The 26,307-nt window shown below is 43.7% G+C and overlaps 1 protein-coding gene across 1 annotated transcript in view; it reads left to right on the top strand.

Annotated features, from left to right (window-relative positions):
* LOC140187912 (breakpoint cluster region protein) overlaps positions 1 to 26,307 on the top strand; it is a 446,198-nt gene that overhangs the window by 205,780 nt on the left and 214,111 nt on the right. Inside the window, exon 9 of the mRNA XM_072243771.1 lies at positions 21,275 to 21,396. Coding sequence (XP_072099872.1) covers positions 21,275 to 21,396 — 122 coding nt within the window. The remainder of the gene's footprint in view (positions 1 to 21,274; positions 21,397 to 26,307) is intronic.

A 26,307-nucleotide genomic window follows, 5' to 3' on the forward strand; every position in this document is an offset into this window, starting at 1 on the left:
GGCATCTTAGTATGTTCCATCCTGACCTCACTATCCTCTGTATCCCTTTCCTTGGTAAACACAGACACAAAGTACTCATTTAGTACCTCACCCAATTCCTTTGACTCTAAGCATGAGTTCTCTTCTTTATCATTGACTGTTCCTATCCTCTTCCAAGTTATCCTATTGTTCTTGATGTAGATTTTAATCCAAGGACTTTTCATGACTCTAACTCATCTTAGACCCTTCTTGAGTTCCCTTCTGCCTCCTTTGTGGTCCTCAAACACCCTGTTTCATTCCAGCTTCCCAATTCTTACTTATGCTTTCTCCTTCTTCTTGATCAAAGTTAACTAGCTCTCTTGCCATCTAAGGTTACTGTATTTTGCCATCTTTGTCCGTTTTTATTACTGAAACAAATCAATAGTCCAAAAATCTGAATCCCTCAATCCTTGCCCAATTCTTCAGCTAGGCATTCACCTGCCATATCCTCACTAGCACGTTGCACGGGGTGTATTCAAAAGAAACACATCATCCTGGTGCCCCCTTCATGGCCACAGAATCTCCTGTCTGGCCCCTAACTATTGAGTCTCCTATCACTATAGTCCTTTCTTGCCTTCACCCTTGCCTGCTGAGCCTCAGAGCTGTTCACCGTGCCACCAACTTGGCTGCTGCAGCTGTTGCTTTCTCTTGAATGCTCAACCCTATCAACAATATCCAAAATGTTCTCCAGCTGATTCTAAGCATGGCCAATTCCAGCTCCGGTTCCTTGATGTGATGTGTCAGGATCAACAGCTGGGTGCACCTTCCACAGGTGAAGTCATCAAATCATCATGACAGCGGCAGTGTCGCTGATCTCCCACCTCCTGATGCTGCAGGACGAGCTTGCCACTGCCCGAACTGCCATCCCAGCCACACTAATCAGAAGAGTAATTTTAAGCAAAACCTAAACTGCTCTTATCCGTTCCTACCTTGTTGAAATCTCTGCATGAGCTCAATACTTACTCTCAAGTGCAGCACCCTCAGACTGGCTGCTCCATGAGAAACCACATCCCTTTTACACCTGCAAAACAACTTTTGAATGTTGCTGGCTCCTCCTCTCAGCTGCTAAGACTGCTGGGACTGAAAAACCAGCTTCTTTTCAAATGATTTTCATTATCTAGCTCCTTCTGTTAAAAGCAGAACATAGAGAGTTCTGCTGATACCCTGCTAACATTTTCCCTCAGGCACCAAAATCTATTTAAGTAATCGTTCTGACCCTTCCTATGTAACAATATATATACTCCAAAAGTACTCAATTGACTCAAAAGGAGTGGGAAATGTTAGAGATGCTCGGGAGCATAATAGCATATAAAAAGAGGAATTAACATAAAACTGAGTATATCCAAAAACTTTAAATCCTACATCCGCATTGTTACATTTTTGTAACGTCTCAGGTTATAGAGTCACCAGTTCAGAAGCAGTCCCCTTGGCCTACCATGTCCATGATGCCCTTCCATACCAAAGCTGCAAACAGCTGGAAGAACTCAGTAGGGTCAGGTATCATCTGTGGAGGCAAAGGGTTGATGGATGTTTTGAGCTGAAACCCTACGTCATGTCTTAAAGTGAAATGGGAAGATAGCTGATGGATTGAAGTAAGAGGAGGGCTGAGATGGGAGGGTTGATAGGTGGAATCAGATGAAAAGTGATGGGGCCGTTGGGGAAGTGTTACGTACCGGTAATGGTTTAAATAAACCAGCAGCAATAGACCACACCTGGAGTCTGGTTTTGATGTTAAAACCACTATCTTTATTAGCATCTACTTAATATAACAACTTAAACAAGAATAATCAAAAGTTAACAATGTTATGATTATACATATGTGTAAATGTAACTCCCAAACTATTGAGCTCGAGGGGGCAGGGCACCAGGCTTAAAATCTTGAGATGGTAAGGTATGAAAGTTCAGTTCATCCACGGATTAAAGGATGTGAGAGAGATATTTGTAATCCAAGGTGAATATCGAGAGAAGGCATTTATGTCGTATTCTACAGCTTCCACGGTGGTAAACAGGATAACAATTGCCATAGGTTTTACCCGTCGTCGTTCCAAATCCATTTACGAATTATCACCAATAGTAGCTTATCGCAGGGGTACCGTCTTCAAAGGGAACTACCACCCAGGCAAGGGTTAACACATAGGTAGATTCCACAAAGGTGCCCCAATCACACAACGTGATAGCCACTTATCAATATGCTGGATCGATACTCAACCCACCCTTGTGGGCACTCGGAAGTTCCAACCAGTGACCCCTTAGCACTGGCTTCCTTCCATTGTCCGACTGCAACTGCAACTGACTGTGTGTGAGTGAGTGTCCTTCCATTGTCCGACCCCAACTGCGACTGACTGTGTGTGAGTGAGTGTCCTTCCATTGTCCAACCCCAACTGCGACTGACTGTGTGTGAGTGAGTGTCCTTCCATTGTCCAACCCCAACTGCGACTGACTGTGTGTGAGTGAGTGTCCTTCCATTGTCCGACTCCAACTGCGACTGACTGTGTGTGTGAGTGTCCCTGCTTAAATCAAAACAGGCTGCAGAGTTCCAGATCTCCACCCCTCTCTCTCTCTTAGTAAGAATCAAACAGGAGCCAAGAAAGCTGGCGGCTGATGTCACTCAGGCGCTCTCTCTTAAAAATGACAGTCCATGGCAAGATAAACCTAGGGGTTCATCTCAGGAAGACAGAGTGTTGAGGCTGAGACAGGTGGTAATAGGTAGAACTGGATAGAGAAGAAAATAAGGCTTCATCTTCCCAGTATCCCTCCCTTTTTCTCCTTCCATCTTTAATCCTTTGTCTCCCCTTCCCTCTCACTTCTGTGTACTAGCTATCTTTCGTCTGCACTCTTAGTCTTGATGTAAGGTCTTGACCCATTCTTCTGCCTTCACAGATGTTGCTTGATCTGCTGAGTCTTTAAAGCAAATTATCTTTTTCTCCAGTTTCCAGTATCTGCCGTCTCTTCTGAAGGATTCAGAGGCACCCTTCTGAATTCTCTACACTCTGGAAGGGTCCATCAATATTTTGTTGCTCTTTACCTGTTTTTATTCCTTGAGATATGAGGTTCTCATTCTACCCCTTCACCTTTTGAGGAAAATATTGGCCCTGAACTTTCCCATACCTTACTTTTAAATGCTTCTCATTTCCCAGATGTAGATTTACCTGCAAGAAGCTGCTTTCCCCCAATTCAAACAGTTAATTTCTGGCTAACTTTATCCCTTTCCAAAACAAGTTGAGACTTCCTGAGCCGTTGTCACCATCTACAAAGTGCATGACCATTGACACTTCATCCACTTGCCCAGGTTTATTCCCCAGGTAAGATGAGATGGTAGGCATAGGGGTAGAATCAGAAGCTGGAAGGTAATAGGCATAAGTGATAAAGAGCCGAACGTGATTGAATCTTTTCTGAGAGGAAGATGGAGCATGGAATGAAGGGAGGGAAGAGGAGAGTAGTGGTGGAAAGGAACTAGTGAGACAAGTGTGTGGATGATGCGCAGATGGAGAGGGTGGAGGAGTGATCTTTTCTTCTCAGATATGCCAAATACAGGAGAGGATAGGTTTATGGTTAGAGAGGGAAAGTTTAAAGGAGTGAAAAGAGATTCCGGATGTTGGATTCTGAAACAAAAATGAGATAGCTGTGGCTTGCTCCTACTCAGGATGTAGGAGAACAGGGAGATTGCCAGTGTCCCTACTGATTTCAACTGTAGGACGTGCACCCCGCTGTAGCTGTTGGCTGGCCACATTAAGGAACTGGAGCTGAAGTTGCATGTACTTAGGATCATTCAGGATGTTGAGTCCATCATAGACAAAAAGTTTAGTGAGGAGTCAACCTATAACGTGCAGGCAGCAGATAATCGGGTCACCACCAGGAAAGGTAGAGGGAATACACGGTCAGTGCAAGATTCCCTGTAACCATTCCCCTTAGCAACGAGTATACCCCTTTGTATACTGCTGGGGGAGTAGACCCGTCAGGGCACAACAGAAGCAGCCACGTCAGTGGCACTATTAAGCTTCTGAGACTCAGCAGGGAAAGGTGAAGTCAAGTAGAACAATTGTGATAGGAAACTTATGTATGGTTTTCTCCCAATGCCATGTGCTAGTGAGGGCAGGAATAGAAAGAATAGATGTACAGCTGGGGTTGGTGCGTAGAGCAGGGTTTCAGATTCTTGGATCATTGGAACCTCTTCTGGGGCAGAGGTAACCTGTACAAGTGGAATGAGTTGCATCTGATGGGATATACTCCAGGTTATTGAGAGAGGCAAGAGATGAAATTGCTGGGGCTTTGACCAGGATCTTCAAGTCACAGTCTAGGTCTTAGAGGACTGTTGTATTTAAATTTGTTCCTTTGTTCAAGAAGGTTAGTAGGGATAATTCTTGAAGCTATAGACCGGTGAATTTCATGGTATTGGCAGGGAAGCTATGGAGAGGATTCTTAGGGGCAAAATTCATGAGACTTTGCAAATCCTAATTAGGGACAGTTTAGCATAGCTTTGTGCAGGGCGAGTCGTATCTTACTCTGTTATGTTTTTTTTTGTGGAGATGGCATGGGTGATTGGTAAAGGTAGAGCTCTAGACGTTGGATTTTGGTAAAGTATTTGACAAGGACCTCGTGAGAAACTCATCCGGAACATCGAGTCATGGGATCCTTAGTGACTTCGCCGTTTGGCTTGTCCATACAACACAGATCCTTAGTGACTTTGCCGTTTGGGTTCAGAATTGACTTGTCCATACAACACAGATCCTTAGTGACTTTGCCGTTTGGCTTGTCCATACAACACAGATCCTTAGTGACTTTGCCGTTTGGCTTGTCCATACAACACAGATCCTTAGTGACTTTGCCGTTTGGCTTGTCCATACAACACAGATCCTTAGTGACTTCGCCGTTTGAATTGTCCATACAACACAGATCCTTAGTGACTTCGCCAACTGGCTTGTCCATACAACACAGATCCTTAGTGACTTCGCCGTTTGGCTTGTCCACACAACACAGATCCTTAGTGACTTTGCCGTTTGGGTTCAGAATTGACTTGTCCATACAACACAGATCCTTAGTGACTTCGCCGTTTGGGTTCAGAATTGACTTGTCCATACAACACAGATCCTCAGTGACTTTGCTGTTTGGGTTCAGAATTGGCTTGTTCATACAACACAGATCCTTAGTGACTTCGCCGTTTGGGTTCAGAATTGGCTTGTCCATACAACACAGATCCTTAGTGACTTTGCCGTTTGGGTTCAGAATTGGCTTGTTCATACAACACAGATCCTTAGTGACTTCGCCAACTGGTTTGTCCATACAACACAGATCCTTAGTGACTTCACCGTTTGGCTTGTCCATACAACACAGATCCTTAGTGACTTTGCCGTTTGGGTTCAGAATTGACTTGTCCATACAACACAGATCCTTAGTGACTTCGCCGTTTGGGTTCAGAATTGACTTGTCCATACAACACAGATCCTCAGTGACTTTGCCGTTTGGGTTCAGAATTGGCTTGTTCATACAACACAGATCCTTAGTGACTTCGCCGTTTGGGTTCAGAATTGGCTTGTCCATACAACACAGATCCTTAGTGACTTTGCCGTTTGGGTTCAGAATTGGCTTGTTCATACAACACAGATCCTTAGTGACTTCGCCGTTTGGGTTCAGAATTGGCTTGTCCATACAACACAGAGTGTAGTGATTGATGGATCTTATTCTAGCCTGAAGACAGTGATTGATGATGTTCTACTACTACTGGGACCTCTGCTGTTTGTCTCATAGATTAATGACCTTGAAAACATTGAAGCGTAGTAAGTTTGACCTTGAAAACATAGAAGCGTTATTAAGTTTGCAGATGGCATTGTAGATAGTTTAGAAGGTTGCTAAAGGATAATGTGAAGTAGATCAGTTGCAGATATGGACAGAGAAATGGCAGCTGGAGTCTAACCTGACCAGTTGTGAAGTGTAAAACTTTGGAAAGTCAAATGTAAGGGAACAGTGCAGAATTAATGGCAAAACCCTTAACATTGTTGATATGGAGAGAGATCTTGGGGGTCAAAATCTAAAGCTCCCTAAAAGTAGTTGCTTAGGTTGATAGGGTAGTAAAGAAGGCATACGCCATGTTTACCTTCATTAGTCAAAGAATTGATTGCAAGAGTCAGATAGTTATGTTGCAGTTTTATAAAACTCTGTTTAGACCATATGTGGACTATTGTGTTCTGTTCTGGTGCCCCATTATAGAAAGGATTTGGAGGCTATGGAGAAAATGCAGAAGAGGTTTAGCAAATTGCTGTCTGGCGTAGAGGGCATATGCTATAAAGAGAGATTAGGCAAATTTGGGTTATTTTCTCTAAAGTAATAGAAGTTGAGAGAGTCCTGATAGAAGTTATGAGAGGCATAACAGATGGTATCTCTTAGATAGGCATACAGACGTACAGAGAATGGAGGGATTTGGACATTTGTAGGCAGAGGGATTAGTTTAGTTTGGAATTCATTTACTATTTTAATTAGTTCAGCGTAAACTCATGGACCAAATGGCCTTTTGCTGTGCTGTACCGTTGTATGTTCTACACTCAGTGGCTGTTTTATTATGTATCCCCGTACCTATAAAGTGATCACTGAGTGTACGTTTGTGGTCTTCTGCTTCTATAGCCCATCCACCTCAAGGTTCAACATGTATCTTCAGAGATGCTTTTCTCACCACTGTTGTAACACCTGTTATTTGAGTTACTGTCATCTTCATGTCAGTTTGAAGCAGTCTGGCCATCTTCCTCTGACCTCTCTCATTTACAAGGTGTTTTTACCCACAGAACTGCTGCTCTGGATATTTTTTGTTTTTCATACATTCTTCGTAAACTCAAGGGACTGTTGTGCGTGAAAAGCTTGGAAGGTATTCAAATCACCCTGTCTGGCACCAACAATCATTGCACGGTCAAAGTCACTTAGATCACGTTTCTTCCTCATTCTGACATTTAGTTTGAACAATAGCTGAACCTCTTGACTATGCCGACATGCTTTTATGATTTGAATTGGCACTGCATGATTAACTGGTTAGATATTTGCATTAACAAACTGGTGTACATAATAAAGCAGCTATGTTCAATATTTAAAAGCAAACTGCTGAACAAGTTCAGTGGCTCAAGCAATGTCCGTGGAGATAAAGGGGTGGTCAACATTTCAAAGATTCAAAGTATATTTATTTTCAATGTACACAGTAGACAACCCTGAGATTCGTCTTCCTGTGAATAGCCATGAAACAAAGAAATACCATCCAACCTGATCACAGAAACCATCACAGAAACCCAATGTGCAAATAAAAAGAACAAAACGCACAAACATCAAAATACGTGCAAATATTAAGGATATTAAGGAGATGCAGTTGGTAGTATGCTCTCAATGGTACAGCGGTAAAAGTCCGTCAGTATCCTGGGACAGAGGTGAGCTTTCTTCATGCTCCGCAGGAAATAAAGACGCTGTTGCGCCTTTTTGATCTGGATGGAGGAGTTCAGGGACCAGGTGAGAGCCTCGGAAATGTGGACACCAAGGAATTTGAGCTTGATACATGCTCCACTACGGTTCCGTTGATGTAGATGGGGACGTGAGTGCGACTCCTGGCATGCCTGAAGTCCACAATGATCTCCTTGGTCTTCTGGGTGTTAAGGGCCAGATTGTCAGCACACCACGCAGCCAGATGCTCGACCTCGTCCTTGTAGGCTGTCCCGTCATCCCCTCTGATCAGACCAACCACTGTGGTGTCGTCTATGAACTTGATTATGGAGTTAGAACCATGTACAGGAATGCAGTCATAAGTGAAAAGGGAGTACAGAAGAGGGCTCAGCACACAGCCTTGAGGCATGCTGGTGTTCAGGGTGAGAATGGAGGAGGAGAGGTTGTCTAACTTAACTGATTGGGGTATGTTAGTCAGGAAGTCCGACTTCCAATTGCAGAGGGATGAGCTGATACCAAGCTGGCGAAGTGGTGGACCAAAGGGCCAGTTCCTGTGCTAGATGTATACTTATTTGTTCTGAGTTCAGTACGTTTTTAATCCATTGTCCCATGGATACTAATGCAAATTGTTATTTTATAACCCTCAAACTTCCAAATTGTTGAATTTTCTAATTTTGATTCTCTCTTAAACTTTAAATTGTGTCTTAACTCTGTTTAAATTGTTTCAGAATTTGTTTATGTGAGTTGTGTACCTTCTAGGTTTCTGTCGCTCCCTCCTGAGCCATATTAAGCATTTCAGTTTGTGCATTTAATGCATGTACTCCTGAGAACCATTGTTCATTGCAGATTAACTGTGCCTGTCCTTGTATTGTATGTTACCAATCATATTTCCACATTTAGTGGTATTCTGGTATCATTTCATTTTTCTGTATCACATAGGAATCTGTGCCAGAACTCAGAGGAAACTCATCAATCCCATTCCACATATTTCTCTGTAATGTTTTTTCTCTCTCATCCTACCAACCACCTATACTATGTGCAATTTATAGTGGCTAATTACCATTACAACCTGCACATCCTTGGGATGTGGGAAACAACCAGAACATCAAGAGGATATGCACACAATCGCAGAGAAAATGTGCAAGCTCCAGTCAAGGACACTGCCGTGCACTTTTACTAAACCATTATGTTGCACCATGTATGAAATCTTGTAAAAGCGAATAGTGAGAGAGCATTTGGAAATTTTTGACTGCTTCTCATGCAAGTTTTGTCATTGAACTTCAGTTTTGTGTATGTGGAGGCATCACTGCTGGATCTGATGCAGACCTTATTTAACAGCTGTCTGTGGACTATTCAGCTTTACCTCTGCTTGAAACCAGCATCAATGCATGGTGCCAAGTCATCACCTCTTGTGGAGATGAACTGACTTTGTGAATATGAGATTAATAATTGAACTTTTTGAGCCTATGACCAAACACTTTATTTATCACTTCAGCAATTAGGCACATATTATATTTTTCTTTATTTAAAATAAAAATAATATAACCTGACACCATTAGAACTTTTTCTGAAAACTGTGATCATTAGAGGTCCATCATTTTGTGTATTTATTTGCTGAAGTTTTAGAGTCCTTGAGAACAGATGTTTTTACAGTTTTGTTTTGAGTTGGTGCTGTTTTCCTGTTTGTCATTTTGATTGTGCTGTCTATGTGCACCTTTCCCTGTAATAAACTCCGATTTTATTCTTTGCTTGCATGAATGGAGTTCCTACTGCACAAAAAACGTTTCACAACTGCAAATCAGGTAACCCGCATATCTTTATAAAGTGTTGTTAACTATTTTACTCATATCCCGCTTCAGTTTTGGAACAAATTGAATGCTTTTAACACTTCGTTTCACTGCAACTCCAAGACTAATTAATCTGAGTTTGTGTCTTCAGGATTGATGCTGTTTACAGCAGATGTCAAACACAAGTGATGTTATACCATCAGTTTACTGTCAAACTTAGATAGGAGAAACCAAGTTAGGAGAAAAGCACAAGTTCATCTTTTAATCTTCAGTGGAGAATTAAAACATGAGCAATCAGATTACCAAAGTGGGACTTGAAAGAAGATGGAAAATAAATTAAATAGCTTCAGTCAAAACTTTGAATAAGACTATACTGTCAAAAGTATTCTTTATCCTGAGCAGGCCAGACACTTGTCAGTATCCGTTCCCCTCCTGCTTTCTGCATGGCTGTGATACCATTCCCCATGCAGCCCTTTGGAGTATTGTAGGAGACCATGAATCATGTTTTCCCGAAGGCTCCGAGAAAAACTTGTGCTTACTGTATTGGGAGGCCTGCAAGAGAGGTTATTTGCCAACATCCTTTGGTAACCCACCCTCTGTTACAAGATGACTTTTCTCCTCAGCCCTATCTACCAAACTGCCACCTGAAAACAGGCTCATTGTTGAATGGAGGAGACAAATGACATATTCCTGCCTCCACTTTCTGTGTTTTCTTAACTATACCTGATCATTCTCAATGTGCCAGAGTTTCTACCTCTGGTCCCTTTGGTGTCAAAGGTACATTTAATGTCAGAGAAATGTATACAATATACATCCTGATTTTTCTTTGCAACCATTACGAAAACAGAGGAGAGCCCACAAAGAATGAATGACAAATGTTAGAACCCCAAAGAACCCCAACTCCCCTCCCTCCTGCGTGTAAGCGGCAGCAAGCAACAATCCCCCCTCCTCCCACCAGCAAAAAAAAGCATCAGCACCTGCCACTGAGCGCTCAAGCGTGAGCAAAGCAAAAGCAAAATCACAGACTTGCAGTACTCCAAAGACTACTTGTTTAGCCGGTATTAGACATAGCACAGGCTCTCTCTCCCCCCATAAGGGAGAAAGCAATGTCTCTGTTTCATAGCGAGAGGGGAAACATAACAAACGACTCACTGGTTTATGATGTTAAAAGTCCATTATGTCACTTTTTCTGAGCTCTGTGCCCAAAGATCTCAGGTCTCTGGGCACATAGCTTTAAATTTTCCATCTCTCACAACACACCGATCTGCCCGGACACCGACCTTCAATCTGCCCGTCTCCAGAGCCATGAGATCTCGGCCCTCCAAAGGCAAGCTGAGCTCTTAGGCCGAGCACTTGGCGTGCCGAATAATGGCCAGTTGTGAAACCCCAAGAGCGGGTCCCATTCCCACAAAGAACTGTAGTCAGCGTGTAACTCCAGGTCAAGGTCTTCAAAAGAACCCTGAAAGGGAAAAATAGAGATACCAAAGATGGAAACGGAGCTGTTTCTGAAGATACAAGCAAAGGAGTCGTCTTAGCTGCCATTAATTCTCCTAAGCTGTTCCTCCTGGGAATATAGAACTGCAGTATTCCAACTAGATCCCTCCTAAAGAGCTAGTTCCACCATTGAACCCCTCATGAACAGCCAGTCCCACCCCTGACACCCTGATGAACAGCCAATAATTCCTGATTTTCCTTATAATCAAGCTAAATAGTGGCTCCCTTGCAACAAACATAATGCCAGTCTTCCCCTCCCTACTAAAAATACTGCCAATTCTTATGTCCACCCCAGCTGATACGCAAACATCAGCTGGGGTGAACATAAGAGGGCCCTCCCCTCTTTCTCCAGATCTCAAATTCACAAAAATAGATTGCCCTTTTTCACCCCCTCCCCGGCCCCTGACTTCAGGAAGGGGAAGTCGAGGGAACACACACCAATCAATCCTCATTAAGGGATCAGAAGTGGAAAGGCTGAGCAGTTTCAAGTTTCTGAGTGTCAACGTCTCTGAGGATCAATCTTGGGCCCAACATATTGATGCAATTACAAAAAAGACATTAGGATTTCTACAGAAGTACTGTGGATGTACCCTCATCCTACAGATTTAACAGCCTCCATCATCCCACAGGTTATCATCCTCTCTCGTCCCACGTAGCATCCTCCCTCATCCCTCTGTTTATCTCCTCCTTCGTTACACTGATTACCACCTCCCTTATCCCAAGATTCTCTTCTCCCTCATCCTATTGATTACCACACTCCATTGTTCTACTGATTTACCACCCTCCTCCTTCCCAATGATTATCCCCTCCCTCACCCTACTGATTACCACTCTCCCTCATCGACTGGTTACTACCCTCCCTTTTTCCACTGATAATCACAGAAGACCATAAAACTGGACGAGATGTACCCCAGGCTACTGTGGGAGGCGAGGGAGGAGCTTGCTGAACCTCTGGCAATAATCTTTGCATTATCAATTGGGATGGGAGAGGTTCCGGAAGATTGGAGGGTTGCAGATGTTGTTCCCTTATTCAAGAGAGAGAGTAGAGATAGCCCAGGATAGACCAGTGAGTCTTACTTCAGTGGTTGGTAAGTTGATGGAGAAGATCCTGAGAGGCAGGGATGAACATTTGGAGAGGCATACTATGCTTAGGAATAGTCAGCATGGCTTTTTCAAAGGCAGGTCATGCCTTACGAGCCTGATTGAATTTTTGAGGATGTGACTAAACACACTGATGAAGGTAGAGTAGTAGATGTAGTGTATATAGATTTCAGCAAGGCTTTTGATAAGGTACCCCATGCAAGGCTTATTGAGAAAGTAAGGAGGCATGGGATCCAAGGGGACCTTGCTTTGTGGATCCACAATTGGCTTGCCCACAGAAGTCAAAGAGTAGTTGTAGACGGGTCATATTCTGCATGGAGGACGGTGACCAGAGATGTGCCTCAGGGATCTGTTATGGGACCCCTCCTCTTTGTAATTTTCATAAATTACCTAGATGAGGAAGTGGAGGGAGGGGTTAGTAAATTTGCTGATGACTCAAAGGTTGGGGGTGTTGTGGATTGTGTGGAGGGCTGTCAGAGGTTACAGCAGGACATCGATAGGATGCAAGACTGGGCTGAGAAGTGGCAGATGGAATTCAACCCAGATAAGTGTGAGGTGGTTCACTTTGGTAGGTCAAATATAGTGGCAGAATATAGTATTAATGGTAAGAGTCTTGGCATTGTGGAGGTTCAGAGGGATCTTGGGGTCCAAGTCCATAGGACACTCAAAGCTGCTGCGCAGGTTGACAATGTGGTTAAGAAGACATATGGTGCATTGGCCTTCATCAACCGTGGGATTGGGTTTAACAGCCAAGATGTAATGTTACAGCTATATAGGATCCTCGTCAGACCCCACTTGGAGTACTGTGCTCAGCTCGTGTCACCTCACTACGGGAAGGATGTAGAAACCATAGAAAAGGTGCAGAGGAGATTTACAAGGATGTTGCCTGGATTGGGGAGCATGCCTTATGAGAATAGGTTGAGTGAACTTAGCCTTTTCTCCTTGGAGTGACGGAGGATGAGAGGTGACCTGATTGAGGTGTATAAGATGATGAGAGGCATTGATTGTGTGGATAGTCAGAGGCTTTTTCCCAGGGCTGAAATGGCTAACACAAGAGGGCACAGTTTTAAGGTGCTTGGAAGTAGATACAGAGGAGATGTCAGGGGTAAGTTCTTTACGCAGAGAGTGGTGAGTGCGTGGAATGGGCTGCTGGCGATTATGGTGGAGGCGGATACAATAGAGTCTTTTAAGAGGTTCCTGAATGGGTATATGGAGCTTAGAAAAATAGAGTGCTATGGGTAACCCTCGTTAATTTCTAAAGTAAGTACATGTTTGGCACAGCATTGTGGGTCGAAGGGCCTATATTGTGCTGTAGGTTTTCTATGTTTCTATTAAATATACATACAGACTTGGCCTCCACAACTGCCTGTGGCAACAAATTCCACAGATTCACCACTCACTGGATAAAGAAATACCTCCTCATCTCTGTTCTAAAAGCATGCCCCTCTATTCTGAGGCTGTGTACTCTGGTCCTAGGCACTCCCACCATAGGAAACATCCTCTCCACATCCACTTTATCAAGGCCTTTCAGCATTCGATACGTTTCAATGAGGTCACCCCTCATTCTTCCGAATTCGAGTGAATACAGGCCGAGAGCCATCAAAAGCTGTAAATTTGACAAGCCATTCAAACCTGGAATCATTTTCGTGGACCTCCTTTGAATCCTCTCCAGTTTCAGCATATCCTTTCATGATAAGGGGCCCCTTTATTCCAGTATTCCAATTGAGATCTCACCAGTGCTTTACAAAGTCTCAAAATTACATCCTTGCTCTTACATTCTAGTCCTCTTGAAATGAATGTTTACATTGCAACAAATCCATTAATCCCATAGTCCAAATCTTTGACATACATCATAAAAAGCAGCGGTCCCAGCACTGACCCCTGTGGAACTCCACTGGTAACTAGCAGCCAAGCCAAAATAGGATCCCTTTATTCCCACTCTCTGTTTTCTGCCGGTCAACCAATGCTCCACCCATGCTAGTAACTCCCCTGTAATTCCATGGTCTCAAATCTTGCTAAGCAGCCTCGTGTGGCACCTTGTCAAAGTCCTTCTGAAAATCAAAGTACACCACATCTACTGCACCTCCTTTGTCTACCCTGCTTGTAATTTCCTCAAAAAATTGCAGTCGGTTAGTCAGGCAGGATTTTCCTTTCAGGAAACCATGCTGGCTTTGCCCTACCTTGTCATGTGCCTCAAGGTACCCCGTAAACTCATCCCTAACGATCGATTCCAACAGCTTCCCAAGCACTGATGTCAGGCTAGCAAGCCTATAGTTATCTTTCTGCTGCCTCCCATCCTTCTTAAAAAGCAGAGTAACATTTGCAATTTTCCAGTCATCTGGTAAAAGGCTAGAATCTATCATTTCTTGAAAGATCATTATTAATTCCTCTGCAATCTCTCAGGCTACTTCCTTCAGAACCCGAGGGTGCATTCCATCAGGTCCAGGAGATTTATCCACCCTCAGACCATTAAACTTCCTGAGCACCTTCTCAGTCGTAATTTTTACTGCACATACTTCACTTCCCAGACACTCTTGAATGTCCAGTATGCTGCAGATGTCTTCCACTGTGAAGGCTCATGCAAAATAAGCAATTCACTTCCTCTGCCATCTCTGCGTCTCTCATTGCAATGTCTCCAGCATCACTTTCTATTGATCCTATATCTACCCTCGACTCTCTTTCATCCTTTATATACTTAAAAAAGCTTTCAGTATTTCCTTTGATCTTAGTCTCCAGCTTCCTTTTATAATTCACCTTTTCCTTCCTAATAACCTTCTTAGCTTCCTTCTGCAAGTTTTTAAAAACTTCCCAATCCTCTATCTTCCTACTAGCTTTGGCATCCTTGTATACCCTCTCTTTTGATTTTACTTGGGTTCTGACTTCACTTGTCAGCCACGGTACTGTCCTTCCTCCATTCAAAAATTTCTTCTTATTTGGAATATGCCTGCCTTGCACTTCCCTCATTTTTTGCAAAGACTCCAGCCATTGCTGCTCTGCTGTCCTTCCTGGTAGTGTCCCTTTCCAGTCAACTTTGGCCAGTTCCCCTCTTATGCCATTGTAGTTTCCTTCATTCCACTGAAATACCAACACATTGGATTTTAGAGTAGATTATGAGGACACTCAGTCCTCGTTTATTGTCATTTAGAAATGCATGCATTAAGAAATGATACAATGTTCCTCCAGTATAATATCACAGACACACAGGACAGACCAAGACTAAAACTGACAAAAACCACATAATTATAACATATAGTTACAACAGTGCAAAGGAATACTGTAATTTGATAAAGAGCAGACCATGGGCACGGTAAAAAAAGGTCTCAAAGTCCCGATAGCCCATCATCTCACACAAACGGTAGAAGGGAGAAACTCTCCCTGCCATGAACCTCCAGCGCCGCAAACTTGCCGATGCAGCACCCTGGAAGCACCTGACCACAGCCAACTCTGAGTGCGTCCGAAAACTTCAAGCCTCCGACCAGCCCACCGACACCGAGCACCATCTCTTCCAAGCGCTTCGACTCCGCCCCAGCCGCCGAGCAACAAGCATAGCTGAGGACTCGGGGCCTCCCCCCCCCCCCCAAGGTTCGGGATCATGCAGTAGCAGCGGCAGTGAAACAGGCATTTCAGAAGTTTCACCAGATGTTCCTCCGCGCTCTCACGTCTGTCTCCATCAAATCTGGATTGTGCATGGCACCCTACTTGACAGATAACAGATATTCATCACCGGAGTGGCCGCTGCGCGCTGCGTCGCGCCGCGTCGCGCCGCCATCTTCTCCTCCCATGTTTCCTCTTCTCAAATTTCAAAGTGAACTTGATCATATTGTGATCGTTGTTCCCTAAGGGTTCCTTAACCTTAAACTCTTTTAACACCTGCGGATCATTGCCCAACACCAAATCCAGCACAGGTGATCCCCTAGTGGACTGAACAACAAGCTGTTCTAAAATCCATCACTTGGACTTTCTACAAATTCTCTTTCTTGAGGTGCAGTACTCCCTTAGTTTTCCAAATACACTTCCATGTTAAAATCCCCAACGATTATCATGACATTGCCCTTCCGACATACCATTTCTATATCTTGCTGTAATTTGTAATCCACATCCCGGCTGCTGTTTGGAGGATTACACTGATCACTACTGTCCCTCATCCCACTGATTACCAAGCTTCCCCACCGCCCCCTCTACAAGCCACTGATCACACCCTCCCTCATCCCACTGATCACACTCTCCCTCATCCCACTGATCACTACCCTCCCTCATCCCACTGATTACACCCTCCCTCATCCCACTGATCACTACCCTCCCCCATCCCACTGATTACACCCTCCCTCATCCCACTGATTACACCCTCCCTCATCCCACTGATCACTACCCTCCCTCATCCCACTGATTACACTCTCCCTCATTCCACTGATCACTCCCTCCCTCATCCCACTGATCACTACCCTCCCTCATCCCACTGATCACTCCCTCCCTCACCCTACTGATCACTACCCTCTCTCATCCCACTGATCATACCCTCCCTCATCCCACTGATCACTGCCCTCCGTCATCCCACTGATTACCAAGCTCCCCCCCACATCCCACTGATCACGACCCTCCCTCATCCCACTGATCACACCCTCCCTGATCCCTCTGATCACTGCCCTCCCTCATCCCACTGATCACTGCCCTCCCTCATCCCACTGATCACTGCCCTCCCCATCCCACTGATCACTGCCCTCCCTCATCCCATTGGTGACTCCCTCCCTCACCCTACTGATCACTACCCTCCCTCACCCTACTGATCACTACCCTCCCTCATCCCACTGGTCATTGCCCTCCCTCATCCCACTGATCACTGCCCTCCCTCATTCAACTGATCACACCCGCCCTCATTCCACTGATCACACCCTCCCTGATCCCACTGATCACTGCCCTCCCTCATCCCACTGATCACTGCCCTCCCTCATCCCGCTGATCACTGCCCACCCTCATCCGGCTGATCACATCCTCCCTCATCCGGCTGATCGCACCCTCCCGCATCCCGCTGATCACACCCTCCCTCAGCCCACTGATCACACCCTCCCTCATCCCACTGATCACTGCCCTCCCTCATCCCACTGATCACTACCCTCCCTCATCCCACTGATCACTGCCCTCCCTCATCCCACTGATCACACCCTCCCTCAGCCCACTGATCACACCCTCCCTCAGCCCACTGATCACACCCTCCCTCATCCAACTGATCACTGCCCTCCCTCCTCCCACTGATCACAGCCCTCCCTCATCCCGCTGATCACTGCCCTCCCTGATCCCTCTGATCACTGCCCTCCCTGATCCCTCTGATCACTGCCCTCCCTCATCCCACTGATCACTACCCTCCCTCATCCCACTGATCACTCCCTCCCTCACCCTACTGATCACTACCCTCCCTCATCCCACTGATCACTCCCTCCCTCACCCTACTGATCACTACCCTCCCTCACCCTACTGATCTCTACCTTCCCTCATCCCACTGATCACACCCTCCCACATCCCACTGATCACACCCTCCCCCATCCCACTGATCACACCCTCCCTCATCCCACTGATCACACTCTCCCTCATCCCACTGATCACGACCCTCCCTCATCGTGCTGATTACCACGCTCCCCCCTCATCCCACTGATTACTACCCTCTCTCATCTCACTGATCACTGCCCTCCCTCATCCCACTGATCATGACCCTCCCTCATCCCACAGATCACTGCCCTCCCTCATCCCACAGATCACTGCCCTCCCTCATCCCACTGATCACTGCCCTCCCTCATCCCACTGATCACTGCCCTCCCTCATCCCACTGATCACACTCTCCCTCATCCCATGGATTACCTCCTTCCCTCATCCCACAGATTGCCTCCCTCCCTCATCCCATAGATTACCTCCCTCCCTCATCCCACAGATTACTACCCTCCCTCATCCCACGGATTACCTTCCTCCCTCATCCCACGGATTACCTTCCTCCCTCATCCCACGGATTACCTTCCTCCCTCATTGTACGGATTTCTACCCTCCCTTATCCCACTGAGTTATGACCCTCCCTCCTTCGTTCCACAGATTACTACCCTCCGTGAGCTTACTGATTACCACCCTGCCTCCTCATCCCACAGATTACCACCCTCCCTAGCTCATGCTACTGATACCACCCTCCTTCCCTCATCCCACAGATTACCACCCTCCTTCATCCCACTGAAGCCCTTCCTTGTCCTGCTGACTACCACACTCTCTCATCCCACCCAGTACCATCCTCCCTCGTTCTACTGATTATCCTCTCACTGATTACTATACTCTCTGATCCCCCACTCGGCCCGTCATCATACTGATTACCACCCTCTGTGATCTCACTGATTATCCACTCCCTCCTTCCACCAATTATCCAGTAATCACCAGTCTACTGATTAATCATCCAGTAACCTCTCGCCTTGTTGTAAAAAAAGGCCTTGTAAATCTCCTTTAAATTTCATGCTTACACCTTAAGACAATGCTCGCTGGCATTTGACATTTCCACCCTGTGGAAAAGATGTTCAATGTCTACTCCGTATGTGCCTCTAATAATTTGATATGCAGTGGATTTTGGTAATTGGGACACTTTGGAACCAATACATTATTGCCCAATTGAGCAGTTGTCCTAATTAGCCAAAATTTCATAGAAATAGTTAAAAGGTATATAAAACCAAACTACCAATAAATTGAGTAACAAGTTATGTATTTAAATGAAATACAGAACAAATTAGAACACTACCAAAACCACTACAGTACTACAATACTGGAATGATCTGTCAAGGGTAGTGGTAGAAACATATACAATTGCAATGTTTAAGAGGCATTTAAGCAGACAGATGAACAGAGATGGAATTGAGAGATACAAACTATGTGCAGGCAGACGTGGTTTAAACAAGCATCATTGTCACGGTGAGCTGAGGGCCGGTTGCTGTGCTGTACTGTTCTATTCTCGTGTAGACCTGAGTTGGTACTGTGTTAAGATATGCTGGATGATTCTCTGGCATGCTCTTCTACATTATTTATGTGGAGCTGTTATCCTGGTATGAAGGCAGTTTCACAGAGCTTGGATATGCAGGGTTATGGTTAGGTTGTTGTGGAATACTACTTTGCTGCTATTGACAGCTTAATACACCGTATAAATGGTGTTAGTTTCTAATAGTTATCAACGGAAGAATTAATCCAGTGTACGTTGCCATGTTCTTTTGATTAACTGTAAATTAACAAAATCAATGCAGACACCATGTATTGATAATGGATTGCCTTCATACAAAACCATTAATGATTGCATCTTCCAAGTCTTCATTTCCATTGTAAATTTCAAGATGATTGACAATACCTTCAAATTCTTCGTAGGTCCTAATTTGTTGAAATATTGAAATGGTTTCATTTTCACTCCCGCTGTTTCCGGCATCTCCAAACCTGAATGCTTGAAACCGAAGTGAGCAAAACAGTTCTGAGTTGTCTTCCTGCTTATTTGTCAGCAACTGTTAGTGATGAGTATCACTGATTTTTGAACACAAGCATACACAACTGACTCGATTTAAAACCTGTAAGCACAGTGTGTAACAGCCACACGACATGTACATGACTGATGCTGGTTGGAAATGGTTCGGCAACAGACTCTCGTCCCAATTAGATGGCGTAGTGCCCCAAATAAACAAAGGGAATCGCAGCTATTTTCTTGATTTGTTTTTATTTTTTAAGAATTGCTCCAATTAACTTCTGGCCGAATTAACTGGAGTTCTCTATGCTTCTATTGGATTACCTTTAGCTCATGCTATTTGGGAGAGAACATACCAAGTCTGTACAACCCGTCTTTATAGCTGATGCTTTCTAATCCAGACAACAAATGTATTGAAAACAGCAGAAGCATCCCATTAGATATAAAGCTGTGCCCAATATATAGAACTATGTGCTATATATAGAGCTATTTGCTGCTATAATACTACTTGTTATGTGATTCTCTAACTGTCAGATTATGTACATCAAACCACATCCATTTGAACTAATGAACTATGTTAGAGCATAACACATGGGTGCAAAATAATCTTAGGCCAAATATGCTGTGTGTATGATTTTCTTGTCTTCCTCCATGAGTTTGTATCCTACAACCTGTAACAATACAGTGCATTTCACTTGATATTAAAAAAGATAAAACATTGGATACATGGTCATGAGTCTGAATACTTGTGCTTTAGAAATAGCTGAGCCTCTTGCCAAGCAGTTCTTGCACTGCCATGCACAGATAAGATAGAAATTGTTCATGTTAGTTCTATCTATTACAGAGAGTTCAACTTCAGTTTCACTTACTACCACCCAACCAGTCAAAATGTAAATAATTACAGATTTACTCACCAAAAAGGTGCTCACAAATAGCCCAAGACAATATTATCGCCTTGGTCTGGCAAAACAAACTGAATTTCATTGCTATCAATACCAAATGTCATACAGCAAGAGGACCACAAATAAGAACAAAAATAGATACATTACCAGATCTAAATCTCCCCTCTAACTTCCTATACTAATTTGGAAATACTGTATATTGCCAATCCTTCATTGTTGTTGGGTTGAAATCCTCATCACAATACCAGTTCGACAAGTTGGCTCACCATTGCTTTCTGAAAAACTTTCAGTTTTGGCCTTGCTGGTAATGCTCACACTCTGTGTGAGTAGAAAATTGTGCTGTTCAAGAGGTTCAGCAAACATATGTGTCAGTATTAACGCCGTAAAAGGCAAAAGGTTGGAGGTTTCATTGTTGGCCTATGCCAGGTTGAGTTAGCAAATCTGGGCTTAAATATATTTGTCCAAACCCTGTTTACAGCACCTGTAACATATGCATGCACACAAATAGCACAAGTACTATGACTAGACACACACTGCTCCTGTCTAGTTCCCATGAGTGAATGGTCAGTATATGGACTCCCCTCTCTAACTTGTTCATCCAGTATTATATGGTGTCTAACTCTTTCTTTACTCAAGCCTATGGCTGTTTAAAATTATATTTTTATTGTCACTTAACAGTAATCTCATACTTACATCAGTCACAATAATTTCCTTCTCTGTTGCTCATTTTAGTTGTCTGAAATAATTAGCACTAAGCCTACACATCATCCTTTGTTCTAAGGATTTATCTTATTCAGTTTCTTGAGCTGTGATATCCATAGTTTATCATTGTTGCTTTGAGGCTATTGCTTACTGTGTTTCTGTTACACCCAAATGAAATAACAGAGGATCAAAGAAAAATCTTTTCAAATGCTCTTTTAAATGTTGGGTGTTTTTTTTTTGTGCTTAAGTGGGGAAGCATTAAACCTAATCTTTAAACTAAGAAACAGATTTTTGAAAGCCCTACATGTAGTTAAAATTAACATGCTGATATATTGAAACACCAAAAAGTAGAAGTAAATATAAGAATGTTTTTTCTAAATATCTTCCTGATTTTTGCAGCATCGGCAGCTCATTAAGGACAGCTTTCTGGTTGAACTTGTGGAGGGTGCTCGGAAACTTCGGCATGCTTTTCTCTTCAGTGACCTCTTTCTTTGTGCAAAACTGAAAAAGCAAGTAGCAGGGTAAGAAGTCAAGAACCTGGTGTGAGATGGTTTATTTTTCCTTTGCTTTTATATTAGCATCATGAATCATCTAAAATATTGCTGTTTTTGGAAATGATTTAATTTTAATAGAATGTTTTAGCCTTATGTTTCGAGATCAACACTTCAGACCTTTGGATCATGATACAACATAGCCAAAACTGTTGGTAGCAGCAGTTGGTGGTACCTCACCAAACTAATCAACCTTTATGAATAAACCTGGATAACAGACTACGCTCTGGATAGTATCACAATTTTCACATGTAGAAAATGTACAGTTTCCCCTATTCCTCAAATAATTGTACACTGAAAGTTGACGGTCTATGATCAGTTAATTCAGCAGATACAGGACATTTTGCCTGAGCGTTCTTTGTCTGTTTGGTTCAATACTAAATAAATACTGTATGTGTTGAGGAAGTGGGAGGAATTCAAGGAGGAGGATCCAGAAAAAAAACGTTTCTTCCAACTCTTACACCTCGGAAATTAACAAAAATTCCACTACATGACAGTGATAATAAACCTGATTCTGATTCTGATTTTAGTGATTGGGAAGATGTTGAAATCCGTTATTAAAGATGAGGGGGTTTCTGTACTTGGTGGAACATGATGAAATCAAGTTAGTTTAATTGTCATTCAACAGTACACATGAATAGACTCAAACGAAAAAGCGTTCCTTTGGAGCCAAGGCGCAAAGCAGCCCGCAGCAGTTCCTCATATTGCGTAGTACAACCACAGATGTGCGCAATACAGCAAAGCGCAGTACCGACAGGACAGGCTGAAGTCAGCATAAGGGGAAACCTTGCCTGACAAATCTGCTGGAATTTTCTGAAGAAGTTGCAGGCAGGATAGACAAAGGAAGATCAGTCGATGCTGTATACTCCTATTTTCAGAAGGCATTTGACAAGGTGCCACACCTGAACAGACAAGCGCCCTTGGTATTACAGGAAAGATATTTGCATGATTATGGGGAGATCTGAAGGCATAGGTAGGGAATTTGAGCCTTTTTCCCAGGGTAGAGCTATCATTGTATGTAGCTTTAAGGTGAGAAGAGGAAAATTTTAAGAGGGTGTGCAGGTTTTTTTTAACACAGGAATCTTGAGTGCTTGGAACACGCTGCCAAGAGTGGTGGTGCAAGCAGATGCAATGGTGGTGCATTTAGATAAATACCTGAACTTGCAGGTATTGGCAGGAAAAAGAATAGGGCCCATTAGGGATAGAAGACATGGAGGACAGATCTGAGAAATTAGATAAATACTTCTAATCTGTATTCACTAAAAGGAAGAATATTGTAGTTAGAGAATTCAGAATCAGATTTGTTTATTGTCATAGACATTGATATTAGAATCAGATTTATTAGCTCTGAAACATGACATGACTGTTTTGTGCAGCAGTACAGTACAAGACATAAAATTGGCTCGAAGTTACAATACTTAAATAAAATTGTTAAAGAGAAATAACGAGGTAGTATTCACAGGTTTATGGACTGTTTAGCAATCTGATAGCAGGGAGAAAGAAGCTGTTCCTAAAACATTGATCGTGGATACTCAGGTTCCTGTGTCTTCTCCCTGATTGTAGTAATGAGAAGAGGGTTGGATGGTGAGGGTCCTTAATGATGGATGCTGCTTTGAGACACTGCCTTTTGAAGATAATGATGGTAAGCTTGAGCCCATGATGGGGCTGAGTGAGTCTACAACCAAGCCTCTTTTGATCCTGTGCATTGGCACCTCCATACCTGGCCATGATTTAACCAGTCTGATCGCTCTCCACCATATATTGGTAGAAATTTGCTAGAGTCTTTGGTAACATACCAAATCTCCTCAGGCTCCTAGTGAAGTATAGCCACTAGCGTGCCTTCTTTGTGAATGCATCAATGTGTGCGCCTAGGATAGATCTTTTGAGATATTGATGCCCAGTAACTTGAAGCTGCTGTCCCTTTGCACTCTGACCTTCAATGAGGACTGGTATATGCTCTCCTGACTTACATTTCTGAAGGGTAATTCCTTGGTTTTGCTGATATTGTTGCAACACCATTGAAATCAGGTGATCTATCTCACTCCCCTACTCCTTGTCGCCAACTGAGATTCTGGCAATGGCAGTGTCAATCTAGAATATATGGTAATGATAAATATAAGAATAAATACTGCAATAAATTCAAAACAGCAGAATGGTGCACAGATAGTAGTGTGATCTGATCTGAAGTAATATCATACAGTACATGCATTCATTAAAAAGGAGGGGATATTAGATTTCTTAGCAGACATAAAGGTGGATATACCTGCAGGGCCTGATCAGGTGTATCCTAGGCTGCTGTGGGATGTAAGGGAGGAGATTGCTGGGCCCCAACAGAGATTTTAAAATTTTTAAGTTTGCACTGACCATAGATGAGGTCCCAGATGACTGCAGAACAGTAAATGTGATATCTTTATTCAAGAAGAACAGCAGATATAAGACAGGTAATTACAGGCTGCAGAGTCTAGCATCATCATAGGGATGATGAGCTCATCAAATTCATCAGCTTTGCTTCCAACTTACATTTCTGACACTTCTCTCTCTTTCCTTGATCCTTATCTCTATCTCTATCGACATCTTTTATAAACCTATCGATTTTGACTATACCTCTTCCACCCTGTCTCCTGTAAAAACGCAATTCCCTTTTCTCAGTTCCTTCGTCTCTGCTGCATCTATTCCCAGGATAAGGATTTCTTTTCCAGGTCATCAGAGATGTCCTCCTCCTTAAAAGGATGGGGTTTCCCTTCTGCCACCACTGATACTGCCCTTAGCCACATCTCCTCTATTTCATAGACATCTACACTCACCCCAACTTCCCACCACTTAACAGAGATGGGGTTCCTACCATCCCATGAGCCTCTGCATCTAACACATTATTCTCCCCAACTTCCGCCATTTTCAATGGGATCATATCATAAAACACAATTTTACCTCAAACACCCCCCCCCCCCACCATTCTCCACTGCAGGGACCGCTCCCTCCCTGATTCCCTTGTCCATTCATCCCTCCTCACTAATCTCCCCCCTAGCGACTGAAATGCTATACCTGCTCACTCACCTCCTTACTGGGCCCCAAACAGTCCTTCCAAATGAGGCAACACTTCACCTGCAAATCTGTTGGGGTCATCTATTGTATGTGGTGCTCCCAATGTGGCCTCCTCTACGTCAGTGAGTTCCAACGTAAATTGGAGGACTGCTTTTTTGAGCATCTCCATCCACCAAAAGTGGAATTTCCCAGTGGCAAACCATTTTAATTCCTATCATGCCAACATCTTGATCCATGGCCTCTTCTGCCATGATGAGGCCACTCTCAGGATGCAGAATGCAGGAGCAATACCTCATACATGATATCAAGAATATCTATGTCTCCTTCCGGTAATTTTTTTAAAATTCTTTTTTCTTTTTCTCTCCCCCTTCCCTCTTTTTCTGTTCCCCACTCTAGCCTCTTACCTCTTCTCTTCATCTGCCTATCAACCCCCTATGGTGCCCTCCTTCTTCCCTTTCTCCCATGATCCATTCTCCTCTCTTACCTGATTCCTTCTTCTCCAGCCCTTTACGCTTCCCTCCCACTTGACTTCACCTATTACCCTCTTTCTTGTCCTCTTCTATCCCCCACCTTTTTATTCTGTCATCTTCCCCCTTCCTTTCCAGTCCTAATAAAGGGTCTCAACTCAAAACCTTGACCTGCTGAGTTTCTCCAGTATTTGTGTATGTGACTCTGGATTCCCAGCATCTGCAGAGTTTATTGTGGTTGTTGTAGGGAAATTATTGGAAATATTTTGCTGTATAGGATCAACCTATGCTCACGTAGGCAGGGATTAAACAAAAATAATCAGCATAGCCTGACTGGGTACATCCTATTTGACCAGCTTGATTGAATCTTCAAAAGAGGTAACAAACTGTATTGACGAGGGCAATATGATTAATGTAGTTTCAATGAACTTCAGGCGACTGCTGACAAGGTAACAAATGGAAAATTTGTCTAAAAGTTTAGACCCCATAGGATCCAAATCATTGTGGCAAATTGCATCTAAAGCTGACTTGATAACATGAGGCAGTTTGCATGAGCCTTTGCCGTGGCAAGTGGGAGTGAATGAAAAGATGGTAGGTTAAGCGGAGTGGCAATTATGTGAGTGGGCAGAGTATTGTGTGAGTAGGGGAGCTTGAGGCTTCAGCAAGAAGAGACGGAGGCTGAGGTAGGTATCTGGTAAGTTCCTTTCTTTCTTATTACACAGTTAGAGCAGTGGGAATGCCTGGTAGGACAGTGGAATGCTCCTCTTGTGGGATACGGAAGACAGGGAGACTTAGTGTCTCTGAGGACCACACCTGCAAGAAGTGAATCTGGTTGCAGCTTTTTTACAGACTGTGTTAAGGAACTGGAGCTGGATGAATTCCAGATCATTCGAGAGGCTGAGGGGTTGATTGACAGGAGAGACAACGAGGTGGTTACACCGAAGGTGCAGGACACAGATATCTGGATGTCTGCCAGTAGATTGAAAGGGAATATGCAGCTAGTGCTGGATACCCCTGTGGCCAGTCCCCTCAATAACAAATATAGTGCTTTGGATACAGTTGTGAGGGATGTCCAAGCTGAGGAAAGCCACAGCGGTCAGTTCTCATGACTCAGATGGGAAAGGGTAGGAAGAGGTAAGCAGTACTGATAGGGGATTCATTGGTATATTGTCTCCCTAGTCCCTGGGTTAGAGACACATTGGATCGAGTCCATAGCATTCTTAAAGAGGAGGGTGAGCAGCCAAAGTTCGTGGTCCATATCGGTACCAATGACATAGGCAGGAAGGGTGACGAGGTACTGCAAAGTGAATTCAGGGAGGTAGGTGCTAAGTTAAAAGCCAGGACCTCCAGTGTTATGATCTCAGGACTGCTA

This window comes from Mobula birostris, chromosome 25 (assembly GCF_030028105.1).
Source record: "Mobula birostris isolate sMobBir1 chromosome 25, sMobBir1.hap1, whole genome shotgun sequence".
NCBI classification, from domain to species: Eukaryota; Metazoa; Chordata; class Chondrichthyes; order Myliobatiformes; family Myliobatidae; genus Mobula; species Mobula birostris.